The 12520-nt window shown below is 42.6% G+C and overlaps 1 protein-coding gene across 1 annotated transcript; it reads right to left on the bottom strand.

Annotated features, from left to right (window-relative positions):
• Positions 1–5405: 5405 nt before the first annotated feature.
• On the bottom strand, positions 5406–6692 carry LOC134623955 (P2Y purinoceptor 14-like). The gene is made up of 3 exons (XM_063468955.1): positions 6624–6692; positions 6264–6523; positions 5406–6072 (listed from the first exon to the last, which is right to left on the bottom strand). The coding sequence occupies exons 1-3, from the start codon at positions 6690–6692 to the stop codon at positions 5406–5408; spliced, it is 996 nt and encodes a 331-aa protein (XP_063325025.1).
• Positions 6693–12520: the final 5828 nt, after the last annotated feature.

The following is a 12520-nucleotide window of genomic DNA, read 5'->3' as shown; positions in this document are numbered from 1 at the left end:
TCAGAAAGGTTGCCTACCCGAGAATGACCCGAGACTGGATTTGAACCCAGAACCTTCTTGCTGTGCGGTGTTAACCCCTGCATGCTGTCCTCCTTCACTATATTCCACATTGCAAACAATTTAATCTTTAACTCTTTATTTCTGCCTATTTTTCTGAATTAATAATTTGGACTTCTACATCTTGTCTCCTCTCACTCTTGCTCTAAATAAAATGATTTGATTGCTGAGTAACATCATGCGGGATGTGTTACAACACACACGGTCGGTTTGCGTGTTTTTCTGTAAATCTGAGAAACCAGCTGGACTCACCTGTATTTGAAGTATCTCTCTGTACTTTTCTGAGAGCATGAAAAGCGTCTTCAGTCGTTGTGTCTTTGTGGTTTCATGGTATCATTGTAAATCAGAAAACACACTGTGACTGCAGCGCTACCATAAACTCTGATGCATTTCCTGTTTGCTATCACTGACATTGGTGCACAGAAAAGTCACACATAGCTTGCTGATTAGTTGCGATAAACAGGTTGTATGCTTTGAAAAACTATGTAGACAGCAATTTTGATAAACCTACTGAGTGTTTTCTTTAGTTCAATTAAATTAAATTCACAACAACAGTTGTCTAATGATGTTTTCTATGTAATGCACCGTACAGTCCTGCTGCTGAATATAATGCTTAGAAAAAGGTATTTGACGCCTGATAATATTTTCTGAATATAATGATGTGCTAATCACAGTTTATTTTCAAATAAAAATATATCATCATGTTTGAGCATAAGGTTCTTCATCAGTTCACCTGACACCAGGACACCATGGGCCTCAGCCAGTAAGACATCTGTCAGTATGTATTCAGATTAACTTAATGTTCACTCACAGAATCCACCTTCATATTTTGTCCTTTCAGTCAAGACTGGTTAAAAGTGGTTTTATTCAGTGTCTGTTGTATCACGAGAAGTACAAAAGATTTGAGGATGAAAAATGAACATGACTCACCTCTGATTTTGTAGCTTTTTGTGAGAAGGAAAAGTTGCTTTAGTCGTTCTCATGGTGTGATGGTATCACTGTAGATCAGGAAATACACAGTGACCACACTGTTGCTCTCCCCACTGACGTATTTCCTGTTTCTTTTCACTGTTAAACTGTCACAAGTTATTTCCCAGATAGATATGTGTTTGCTACACTTATTCTTTGAACTTTGACTCAGTTACTTTATTACCATTGACTGATTTTCATTTGAAAACCTGAAACTTCAACATGCAGGCTGAAATACCTAAGGATCAAACCACTGACACTGAGGTGATTGGTAGATGATCCACCCTACCTCTTGAGCCACAGCTCACCCAAAATCCCAGCAGAATTACAATCTCTTGTATTTAGTTTTATTGTATTGTATTTTGTATATTTATATTTCCCAGAAGAAATGGATGAAGAGAGGATTTTTATCAAGCTTTTCCTAATTTTTATGAATAAAAGTTTTTCTCTGTCATCATTGGTCCAGCTTTACACCCAATATCATTAAAACCAAACTCTTCAACTTTGACTAAAAGGAATGATTGGTGTCTTTTGCTTGAATTGAACCAACTTAACAGCTGTCAACACCAAGAATGCCTATTGTCAAAAACAACATGCCTCCTCTTCTGCTTCTCCCTGTCAGTGTTGCGGAGGAAACTGGAGCCTATCCCAGCTACCATAGAGTCAGAGGCAGACTCATTCCAAGTGAGAAACTTTTTCTTCAATTGACAATGTTGGAGGCCTATCTACTGCAACCATACTTGCTGCCGTTGGCTGATGCCCTTAGCCGTCGGTGCATTTGTGGTTCTCAGTGTCCGGGGCTGGGTGCTCAAGTATGTACCGGCTCATTCTCTGTGGCTGCTTGACAGGGTCTGGTGCCAGTGGCTTAGTTAGGCCCCTCCAGGGGGTGGGGAACCTTTCCAGGAGGAACTATTGCACCTTTGCCTCACTGTAAATAAATCCACTGTCTTCTTCAAAGGAGTCCTGCATACGAGTCCTGTTTTTCCACACCAACCATGACAATAACAGTGCAGGGACGGGGCAGCTCTTTCCAACTTGCTGGGAAAGACACATGACACGTGAGATAAAAAAAAAAGTCCTTGCATGGTTGCATCTACCCACTCTGCCACAGCAATCCAATGAAATGCCAAGGTCGGCACATTGGCCTTGGCTGCACCACTGAGAACCGCCAACGGTCAGACACCATATAATCACTGGGACAGGAGAGAGACCATAGAAGCGAAAAAGGTGCAGGATGTAGGGTACTGACAGTACAGTTCCCACCCCGGGACCCCCTGGAACCACACCAACCAATAAGTCTTACAAACCATATTCTGGCGAATATTTGATTTTTACTTGAAAGACAATTTTTTATTTTGTGTGACATCAGCAGGTTGTGAGTGCACCTCACAGTCATAAAGTTAAGTGACTCACCAGTCAGATTTGCCCACACCACTATCTTGCACTATTCTGTATTGCACTGTTCGACTCTGCATGTGTATTGTATTTATTCTATGTACTAAAGTATTTATTCTCTTTTATATTCTTACTCTATCTCTATTCAAGTACAATGCTTTTATACTTATATTTAGTTTATTCTGTATTCTGTAAAGTTGTATATATGTATAATTTAATTTTTAATTTTTCAATTTTAGTTTTACAGTTTGCACTTTTGATCCAGGAGGACAATATTTTGTCACACTGCATACTAGGGATGGGTACCGGTGTCCGGTGCCATGATGGCACCGGTTCTGACATAAACGGTAGTAACCAGACCGAAAAGCAGTTTCGGTGCTTTATTTCAGTGCTTTTTTTCCTGAGCTGTGATACACTTTCGATTCTAGCCAGTCATTTTACGTTTCCGAGGATAGTAGGCGGGTCCAGGTACTTACGTTCTTGTAGAGCAGTGCTACAGATTGAAAATGCCCAAGGCGAAGCGGACAAAAGTCTGCCTGTACTTCGCAGCAAAAGATGCAAACTCAGCAGCCTGCAACAAGTGCTTTAAGCTGATACTGTGATACTGTCAAAGGAGGTAACACCTCAAATCCGATGAAACACCTGGCGACGCATAGCGTTTTTTTTAAAGCCGAGAAATGCTCCGTATTTGATAGCTTGCTGCGAGACCTCACACCGTGCACATCTACTGCGGGTGTGGTGCCTGTTATCGGACCTGGAGTTAGCAACATCCCTCAAAAACCCGAAGAGGAGAGTCCTGGCCCCTAGCCCTGCCAGTGTAGCAGAAATGATGATGGCAGCAGCAGCCGTTCTTCTCTGCGTGAGTAGCTTAATGTTGTTCTTGTGTAATTTACGTTGAGTAGGCTAACCACATTATTACATTAATGCATGTAAGGTGAACCAGCAAACACCGTCTTAGTTACATGCGGCTGTCTTCTTGTTTGACGGCAGAAAAAGTGGAAAACAGTTAAACATGAGAGGTTTTTGGACAAAGTTTGTGTTTTTTCCATTGTTTAAGCACTGCTTCCAGCCAAAAGTGATACCATATATGCCCTATAGCTGCAGAAAAGGCTAACATTGTTATCTTTTTACTAAAGAAACAGCTGAACATGAGAGGTTTTTGGACCAATTTTGTGTTCTCCATTCTTTAAGCACCGGTTTGAGCACCGTTTAAGCACCGGCATCGTTTCAAAAGTACCGGTTTGGCACCGATATCGGATAAAACCTAAACGATACCCATCCCTACTGCATACTTGAGTATATATTGACAATAAATCAATCAATCAATCAATCAATCAATCAATCAATCAAGGCTTTATTCGTCACATGCAGGGGGGTCCTGCAGTGAAATGGGACCCCCCCCGACCTTACATAGACACACAGACATCACATGGGGATACAGTCGGAGATTGGTAGCATTGGAGAGAAAAACATTGAAATGTACATTACAATGGGAAAGTACAAGAGGAAAAAAAGAGACCCCTTCTCATGCTGTGCTTCCATGGTAGGACAGCACGAGAACAGGAAACAAAAAAACTCCGCTGCACAAAAAAAGCACATAAATGTGACACAACATTGGGAAGACATAACAAGCCACACGGTAGGGTGATGGGTAAGGAGCAATGTGAAGCAACCCAGCAGCCGCCTCGCACAGCGCTATCTTATCCAGCGCGGCACGTAGACCCGCCGTGTTCCCCCACAGGAAACAAGCATCGAAGGCGTTTGGAAAGGGAGGGGGATAAGTGTGTGGTTTTCAGTGTAAGTGTATGTGTGTGCGTGTCCATAGTTCAGCGGAGACAGTGTCCTTCGCCCTGCCAGGCTAAGTAAACAGTCTGCCAGCCAACCCAGGTGGCCTTAGAATGGGGAGGAACAATGTCAACACAGCCGTTATCTCGGTTTTAGACACCGGCTGTGAGAGAGTGTTCCAGGGTAGTAAGAAGAAAAAAAAGCACGAGACAAGACAAGGACATAAGCGGCTAAGCAGGGAAGATAGGGGAAGGAGGAGAGGAAAAGTGCGACCGCCTTTGCTGAGAGCCAAACGAGGTATATAAGTCGACTTGACTTGACCACACCAACCTCAAAACATTTGTCTTTAATTAAGCCAAAAATATGAAGCACACACTTATTTTTACATTACATAACACAACTTTGACATATTTGTGGAAAAACTCTAAAGTAGGAAAATGGGTTATAAATGTTGTTGTTTTTTTTTATTTATAAGCAAAAGGAATTCAGTCATTGTCTTTTCTTTAATTTTCATTATGAATTGTACAAATTACTGCTGAATGGGATAAAAGTTCCTCCTTACATTGAAATTCGGGGAAGGGAGGGAAATGGAAACAGATGGGGACACAAGCAGTAGACTTGAGACAGAGGGAAGCAAAACTGAACCCACTGAACACAGGGTGCAAAATAAAACAGGAAACACACTGAGCCGCAGACTAAGACACACAGCTTGACACTGGGTTCGTTGAAGAAACAGACATGGATTCACATGACATAGAGGGTAGAAGAGGAACGAAACACAAGGAGGGGAAGCATGGTAACAAAAGAGGGAGAGTGAAAGATAGGACACGACTAGGAGCTGAAGGGCAAAGAAGACAAACAGATAGAGAGGGAGCGAAGGACACATAGATGAAGACAAAGGTAACCTAATAAACAACAATAAAAAAAAGCACATAAACTAGAAATTCGCAAACATACTCAGCAACGTAAAATGTAATACTAAACCATATGAACAACATTTGAATGGTTCAGTTCATTCATACCAAATCAGCCTTTGGGCTCATTCCTGAAAACTAGAAACATAAACACTGATGCCGTCTCTGTGGAAATGTTTCTGTGTTGACTTTAGCTTTGTTTTGATTTCTGAATTGTGGTTTGCGAGGATAAAGGTCCATGACACTGATTTTATCAACTTGAAATCTAAATGTACATTTTCACAACTAACTGGTTGAAGTCACTGGTTCTAATGTAATGATGTCCAGCTTGTCCCTCCTGCTCTCATTAACCTCGTTTCTAGTCGGATGTTTGGCTCTCCAGGATGCCTTTCTGACCTTGTCCCAAAAAGTCTTGGTGAGGAAAAAGTAAACAAGAGGGTCCAGGCAGATGTTGAAAACTGACACCATGGTGGTCACCTCCTTCAGGTAGAACAATACTGGACCTACGGAGTCATCGCTCCACAGAAACGTAAAGGGAACACGAACCAGGTGATAGGGGACAAAGCAAACACAGAAGATGCTGACCAGCACCAACATGTTTCTGCGAGACTTCACCAGCTTCTCAGAGCCAGAGGAGGCCAGCTGACTCTGCTGTGCCTGCAACACTCTGCGGGAGATGCTGTAGTAGAAGAAGACCATGGATATGAAGACCAAGAGGAAGATGAAGGCAGAGAAGGTGTTGATTATTCTGAACAACAGGCTGACTGATGGAGTAAACAGGTGAACACAGCGGCTAGGATTAAAGGTCAGAGGTTTCTGGGAGCTGAAAAAAATGATAACATAGATGACTGTTGGAGCCAGGACAAAAACCCAGGTGATGACAGAGATGATTCGTGCAGTTTGCACTGTCTGCAGCATGTGAGTTCCTGAAGGATGGATGATCCTTAGATACCTGGAGAGAGACGAGAAATAGGCAGAATACAACTTCACTAATCAGTCACAAAGGTGCCTAATCTGAAGAAGTCAGCTAAGTCAAAAACATACATTCATGCTTTTGTCTGGAGCACATTGTAGTGGTTAACCACTCCATCTAGTTTTTACATTATCGTTAACTACAGCCTTAAATAAGTAAAGGTTCCTTACCTGTTGGCAGCGATGTACCCCATGAATAGTATACTGGCATACATGTTGAGGAAGAAGGCAGAAGCTCCAAAGCTGCAGTACAGCCTACGAATGATGGGAGAGCTGCTGGCATAGTAGGTAATGCGGAGTGGCAGACAGAGGCAGAGCAGGAAGTCAGCAGCTGTCAGGTTCTTCAAGTAGATCATCAAGCTGTTGGATACCTCAGGCCAATCTCGACAAAGATAGACCTTCAATGTAAAGCCATTGAGGATTAAACCCACCTGAAAATAGACAGATTGGAAGGAAAAGAAAAGGATTGGTACATGCGCCGGCACATATACCAATTTCTAACAGAGCACAATTTGATAATTTTAAACTTACTAGGAACACCAGACTGTAGACCGCTATAAAGTAAGGGTTCATGGATGTCTCATCCAAAGATGATGTCATGTTTTGGGGGGCAACCATTGATCTGGCACTGAAAATAAATCCAGTTCATTTTTGAAATGATTCACCTCCAACTCTCTTAGTTTGTTGTGTTAAATAAATGTTGGATTCATTGCCAAGAAGCACTGAATCCAAAGAAATATTCAACCAAACACAAATTTATCCACTTTTGTGTAAAGTTTATATGTATGTATATCTATCTATATCTATATCTATATCTATCTATCTATCTATATCTATATATATATATACATACATATACAAACTGTTTCTCTCTATATTCTCTATATAAGAATATGAATAATAAGAATAAGAACAACTTTATTCATCCCGAGGGAAATTGTTTTGTCATGTACATGCTCAAAGCAGCAGGAGAGACAGACATATATGCTCATTTCCTTGAGACAGTAGGTGCAGACCATTCAAGTTAAGTTCCACTGACAGATGAAACCAGCAAAATTAGTGCCATGGATCATAATGAATGTTCTCAAACATTATCAACATATTTAAGGTAAGGTTGTTTGTCAGTGCACTTGGCACCAGGACACCCTCAGCCTTAGTCAAAAGAGCATTTGTAATCATATATTCACATTGGTTTCCTGAACACTGGCAGAAGCAAGCTGATTATTTTTGTCCTTTAAGTGAGGATGGTTTAAAAACATCTATTTTTTTCCTAACAGTAGAAGAATTAAAGATGTGAGAATGAGAAAGTATCAGGACTCACCTCTGGTTCTGCAGCTTCCCGTGAAAAAGCTCTGAAGCTGCTTCGTCCGTTCTCAGAGTGATGCTGTGACTGTAGATCAGGAAATATACAGTGACTTCACACTGCACACTGACTTAGTTCCTCTTTGTCTTCACTGTTAAACTATCAGAACATATTTCCACTACAGATGAGTAATTTTCTGATCAGCTATTGCTACACTTCTTATTTTAGCACTGGCTCACTTTATTACCACTGATTGATTTTTTATTAATGTCCTTCATCACTTCATCACTACAGCTAACATAAGACAGCAACTTCAGCCAATTTAAATTACACTAGTGAAACTAGTGCCATGGATCTGCAAAAAAATATGCAGATGTTTTAGCATTAGGGATAATGGTATTCACTGGCATATGTTAGTATATTGTCATTTTGAGTTTTCTCGTTTTGTTTAACAGGTAACAGATAAACTCAAAAGTGCCACTGACACCACACAATCACCCTATGTTCCCTCCTTTTCTTTAGGCAAAATCCAAAAATGTCCTTCCACATTCCTCTTCCTAACACTACACCTACCAAACACCTCTTCAGCTGCAATCCTCAAAGTCTAAAGTTGCCTTCAGTACAATAAGTGTTGCCACCTAAGCATGAGCCCTTATACAGGAGTAGAAGTAAAAACAGGAGGCAAAGAAGTCACAGACACTCTTTTTGGGGAAATTCATCTTTTCAAGCTGTTACAACATCATCCTTTGTATAACCTGTGACGCTCTGAGTCACTGCACTGATGTATGATTTGAAAGACCAAGACTATCATACACTCGTCTCACACTGTGCACATGCTGGGCGATATTTCTGCTACAGGCAGAATGATAGTTGCACTAGACTGGTGATGTTGCAATGAGCTTGACAGAGTGGCAAAGTGGAAGTGATCTAAAGCTTGGATTAGTCACCAAACACTTGGGAACCAGACAGATGTGTGACTATAGATGATTCTTATTGAACTTACACATGAGCCTCATTTGTTCATACTTTTGAGGAAGCACAAATAGCGAAACAGCAGGAGGAAGTAACTGGTGTGTTGCAAGATATGAGAAACATACAAAAACTGTAAGACATAAAAATGTTTTTAAAGGACGAGCTGACACAGAAAAAAACAAACAAACAAAACATGTCCTTAAAGTCAACTCTGAGTTTGATTCAAAAATTTGTGTGGCTGATTAAGAGCAGTTAAGGTGTTCTTTTTCCTCTTGTATACAGACATTGACCATCCAGTGGTGACTGATTTAATGCATGTGCTGCTGAAGACTTTATAAGACTTTATAAGGATTTAGTGAGTAAACTAACCACACTCAATATGTGTGAGGTCGAAAAAGCCCTTAAGAGGCAATAAATCCATACATGGAGAGGTCACATTGGTCACTACAGTGCACCAGCCATATTGTTCAAGAGTAGCGACCTGCAACTCCCAGTGCGTGTAAGTTGGTGGAACCAGAGGTTTATACAGATTATCAAACAATTTGGTTTGTTGCAACCCTGGAATTGCATTTATAGAATAGAATAGAATAGAATAGAATAGAATAGAATAGAATAAGCAATACACACCCCTCGTCCAAAGGCAGCCTGTCACAACGCGCTCCATCAGGAGATGGACCCCAGAAAAAAAGGATGCTCTGAGAGACTGCTATGACACCACAGACTGGGATGTGCTCCTGAGCCCACATGGTGAGGACATAGAGGGGGCGACACACTGTCTGACAGACTACCTCAACTTTTGTGTGGACACAGTCGCCCCTGCTAAGACGGTACGGTGTTACCCTAATAACAAACCGTGGGTAACACAGGAAGTCAAAGCTGTTCTCAACATGAAGAAGAAGGCTTTCAGGAGCAAATTGAAGGAGGAGATGAAAGCAGCACAGCGGGAGGTGAAACGCTGCCTGAGGGAAGCAAAGGACACCTACAGGAGGAAGGTGGAGCAGAAGTTGGAGAGGAACAATATGAGGGAGGTCTGGAATGACGTGAAAACCATCACAGGCCACAACACCAAGAAAAGCACAGTGGGGGGGACAGTGGAGAAGGCAAACGAACTCAACAACTTCTTCAACAGGTTTGACCAGCCCACAACCCCCCCACCCTCACCTTTACTACAGAGTCCTCTCCCCACTCTCCTACCTCCCTCGCTCCCCCCCCTTCCTGACACTATGACACCCCCCTCCTCCAATCCCTCTCTCAACAGCAGGACATCTTCCCCCCCCTCTTCCCAATCACCTCCCAGCGTCACAGTGGATCAGGTCAGGAGACAACTGAGGAAGCTTCGCCCCAGAAAGGCAGCAGGCCCAGACAAGGTGTGTCCTAGGATGCTAAAGGCGTGTTCTGCTGAACTTGGGGAGCCGCTACAACGAGTCTTCAATCTCAGTCTGCGACTGGAGAGAGTGCCCGCCCTATGGAAGACATCCTGCATCGTCCCGGTCCCCAAAAGGAACCGGCCCAATGAGCTGAATGACTTCCGACCGGTGGCACTGACGTCACATCTTATGAAGACTCTAGAGCGGCTCTTCCTCAACCTCCTCCGACCACAGGTACAACATGCCCAGAACCCACTACAGTTCGCATACAAGGCGGATGTCGGAGTGGAGGATGCCATCCTGTACCTCCTACATAGAGCCCACTCACACCTGGATGGGGGAAAAGGCACGGTCAGGATCCTGTTTCTTGACTTTTCCAGTGCCTTTAACACCATCTGGCCCTGTCTGCTTCAGGAAAAACTGAACAGGATGCAGGTGGACCCCTGCCTGGTCGCTTGGATCTCCGACTACCTCACTGACAGGCCACAGTACGTCAGGCTGAAGGACATCACGTCTGACACTGTGGTCAGCAGCACAGGAGCACCACAGGGAACTGTGCTGTCCCCTCTTCTCTTCACCCTGTACACCTCCGACTTCTGCTACAATTCTGAATTATGTCATATTCAGAAGTTTGCAGATGACACAGCCATCATGGGGTGTATCTGGGATGATCAGGAAGAGGAGTACAGAAGTCTGGTGAGGAACTTCGTCACATGGAGTCACACAAACCACCTGCAACTCAACACCTCAAAGACTAAGGAACTGGTTGTGGACTTCGGGAGGTCCAGAGAAGGTCCACTGCCGGTTCAGATAGAGGGAGAGGAGGTGGAGGTGGTCAACAAGTACAAGGACCTCGGGCTGTGGGTGGACAACAAACTGGACTGGTCATGCAACACAGAGCACCTGTATAAAAAAGGCCAAAGCCGACTGTACTTCCTCAGGAGGCTGAGGTCTTTTAACATCTGCAGGAAGCTCCTGAGGATGTTTTACCAGTCAGTGGTTGCTGGAGTACTTTTTATGCTGTAGTGTGCTGGGGGAGCAGCACAGCAAAGAAGGACTCATCCAGGCTGGAAAAACTGATCAGGAAGGCTGGCTCTGTGGTCGGCATGAAGTTGGACACTCTGGTGACAGTGGCAGAGAAAAGGACACTAAAAAAACTGATGGACATTATGAACAATGCTGGGCATCCTCTGCACACGGTCGTAAACAATCAGAAGAGTCTGTTCAGTGACAGGTTGCTTCTCCCCAAGATAAGAACTAACAGACTTAAAAACTCCTTTGTCCCACACGCCATCAGACTGTTTAACTCCTCTCTGCAGGGGAGAGGGAGGGGAAACAGGAGGACAAAGGAGGGGGGAACCAGCAAGCTGTAGTGCCTCTTCACTTCACTGTGCAATTACCTTTGTGCAATACTTTGTTAATAGTCAACGGTACAATAGACTTCCATACTTGAAATGTGCGATTTCACTTGTATTTTTATTTTTATTTTTATTCCTATTTATTCTATTTATCCCCTTTGTATTTGTATTTATATATGTCTCTGTATTTATATATGTCTCTGTATTTATATGTGTATATATATATATAATATTCTGTAACTCTGTAACTTCTGTCGGTGTTGTGCTTTTTTGGAAACCGAATTTCCCAGAGGAAACCACCCGAGGGATTAATAAAGTTTTATCTTATCTTATCTCTTATCTTATCTTAGAATAGAATAGAATAGAATAATCCTTTAATTGTCCCACAAGGGGAAAATTGGTTTCCCCTTGTTTGGTTTCCCCTTATCAGCAGCAAAAAAGCACACATATACAGTTAAGCCCATAATTATTCATACCCCTGCCAAATTTTGACGTAAAGTTACTTTTATTCAACTAGCAAGTTATTTTTTGACTGGAAATGACACAGGCGTCTCACAAAAGATAATAAGATGATGTACAAGACGCATCATTGTGGAAAAAAAAATATTTCTCAGCTTTTATTTACATTTGAGCAAAAAGTATCATGTCCAGAATTATTCATACCCTTTACAAACTGTCACAGTCTCTGGGAAAATCCAAAGTTCCATACCATTCCAAATAGTCAAAGCTGTTCTAAAGCATCCTAATTACCCTGATTAATTGGAAATAGCTGTTTTACTCAACTCAACAGGTGAAAAACAGCAGCTCCCTGCAGGTGGTCTGTGGACATTCATGGCTAAGACAAAGGAACTCAGTGAGGACCTGCAGCTGCACATTGTGGCTGCTCACAAGTGAGGAATGGCCATATCCAAATGTTTTCAAGTTCCAGTGGCTACAGTGCAAAGTATTATTAAAAAATACAAGATGTTCCGCACTGTGGAAAATCTCAGAGTACGTTGTCGGAAGCCAAAAGTGAAACCTGTGCTGGCCAGGAGGATAGTGAGAGAGGTGAAAAAGAATCCAAGGATCACCACCAAGGCCATTCTGGTGAATTTGGGCTCTGCTGGTGGCAATGTCTCAAGGCAGACAGTCCAACGGACACTGTTGGGTTCCACGGATGCAGACCAAGGAAAACGCCACTTCTCCAGGCACTTCTAAGGCATGCCAAAGCTCATTTGGCCTTTGCAAATGCTCATCTGGACAAAGAAGAAGGTTTCTGGTCTTCAGTGTTATGGTCAGATGAAACAAAAATTTAATTATTTGGTCACAATGATGTTGCCTTCATTTGGCATAAAAAAGGAGAAGCCTTCAACCCACAGAACACCATCCCCACTGTCAAATGTGGTGGTGGGAACCTAATGCTTTGGGGGTGTTTTTTAGCCAATGGAC

This window comes from Pelmatolapia mariae, linkage group LG3_W (assembly GCF_036321145.2).
Source record: "Pelmatolapia mariae isolate MD_Pm_ZW linkage group LG3_W, Pm_UMD_F_2, whole genome shotgun sequence".
Classification (NCBI taxonomy): domain Eukaryota; kingdom Metazoa; phylum Chordata; class Actinopteri; order Cichliformes; family Cichlidae; genus Pelmatolapia; species Pelmatolapia mariae.
This window is presented reverse-complemented; position numbering and strand designations above follow the sequence as displayed.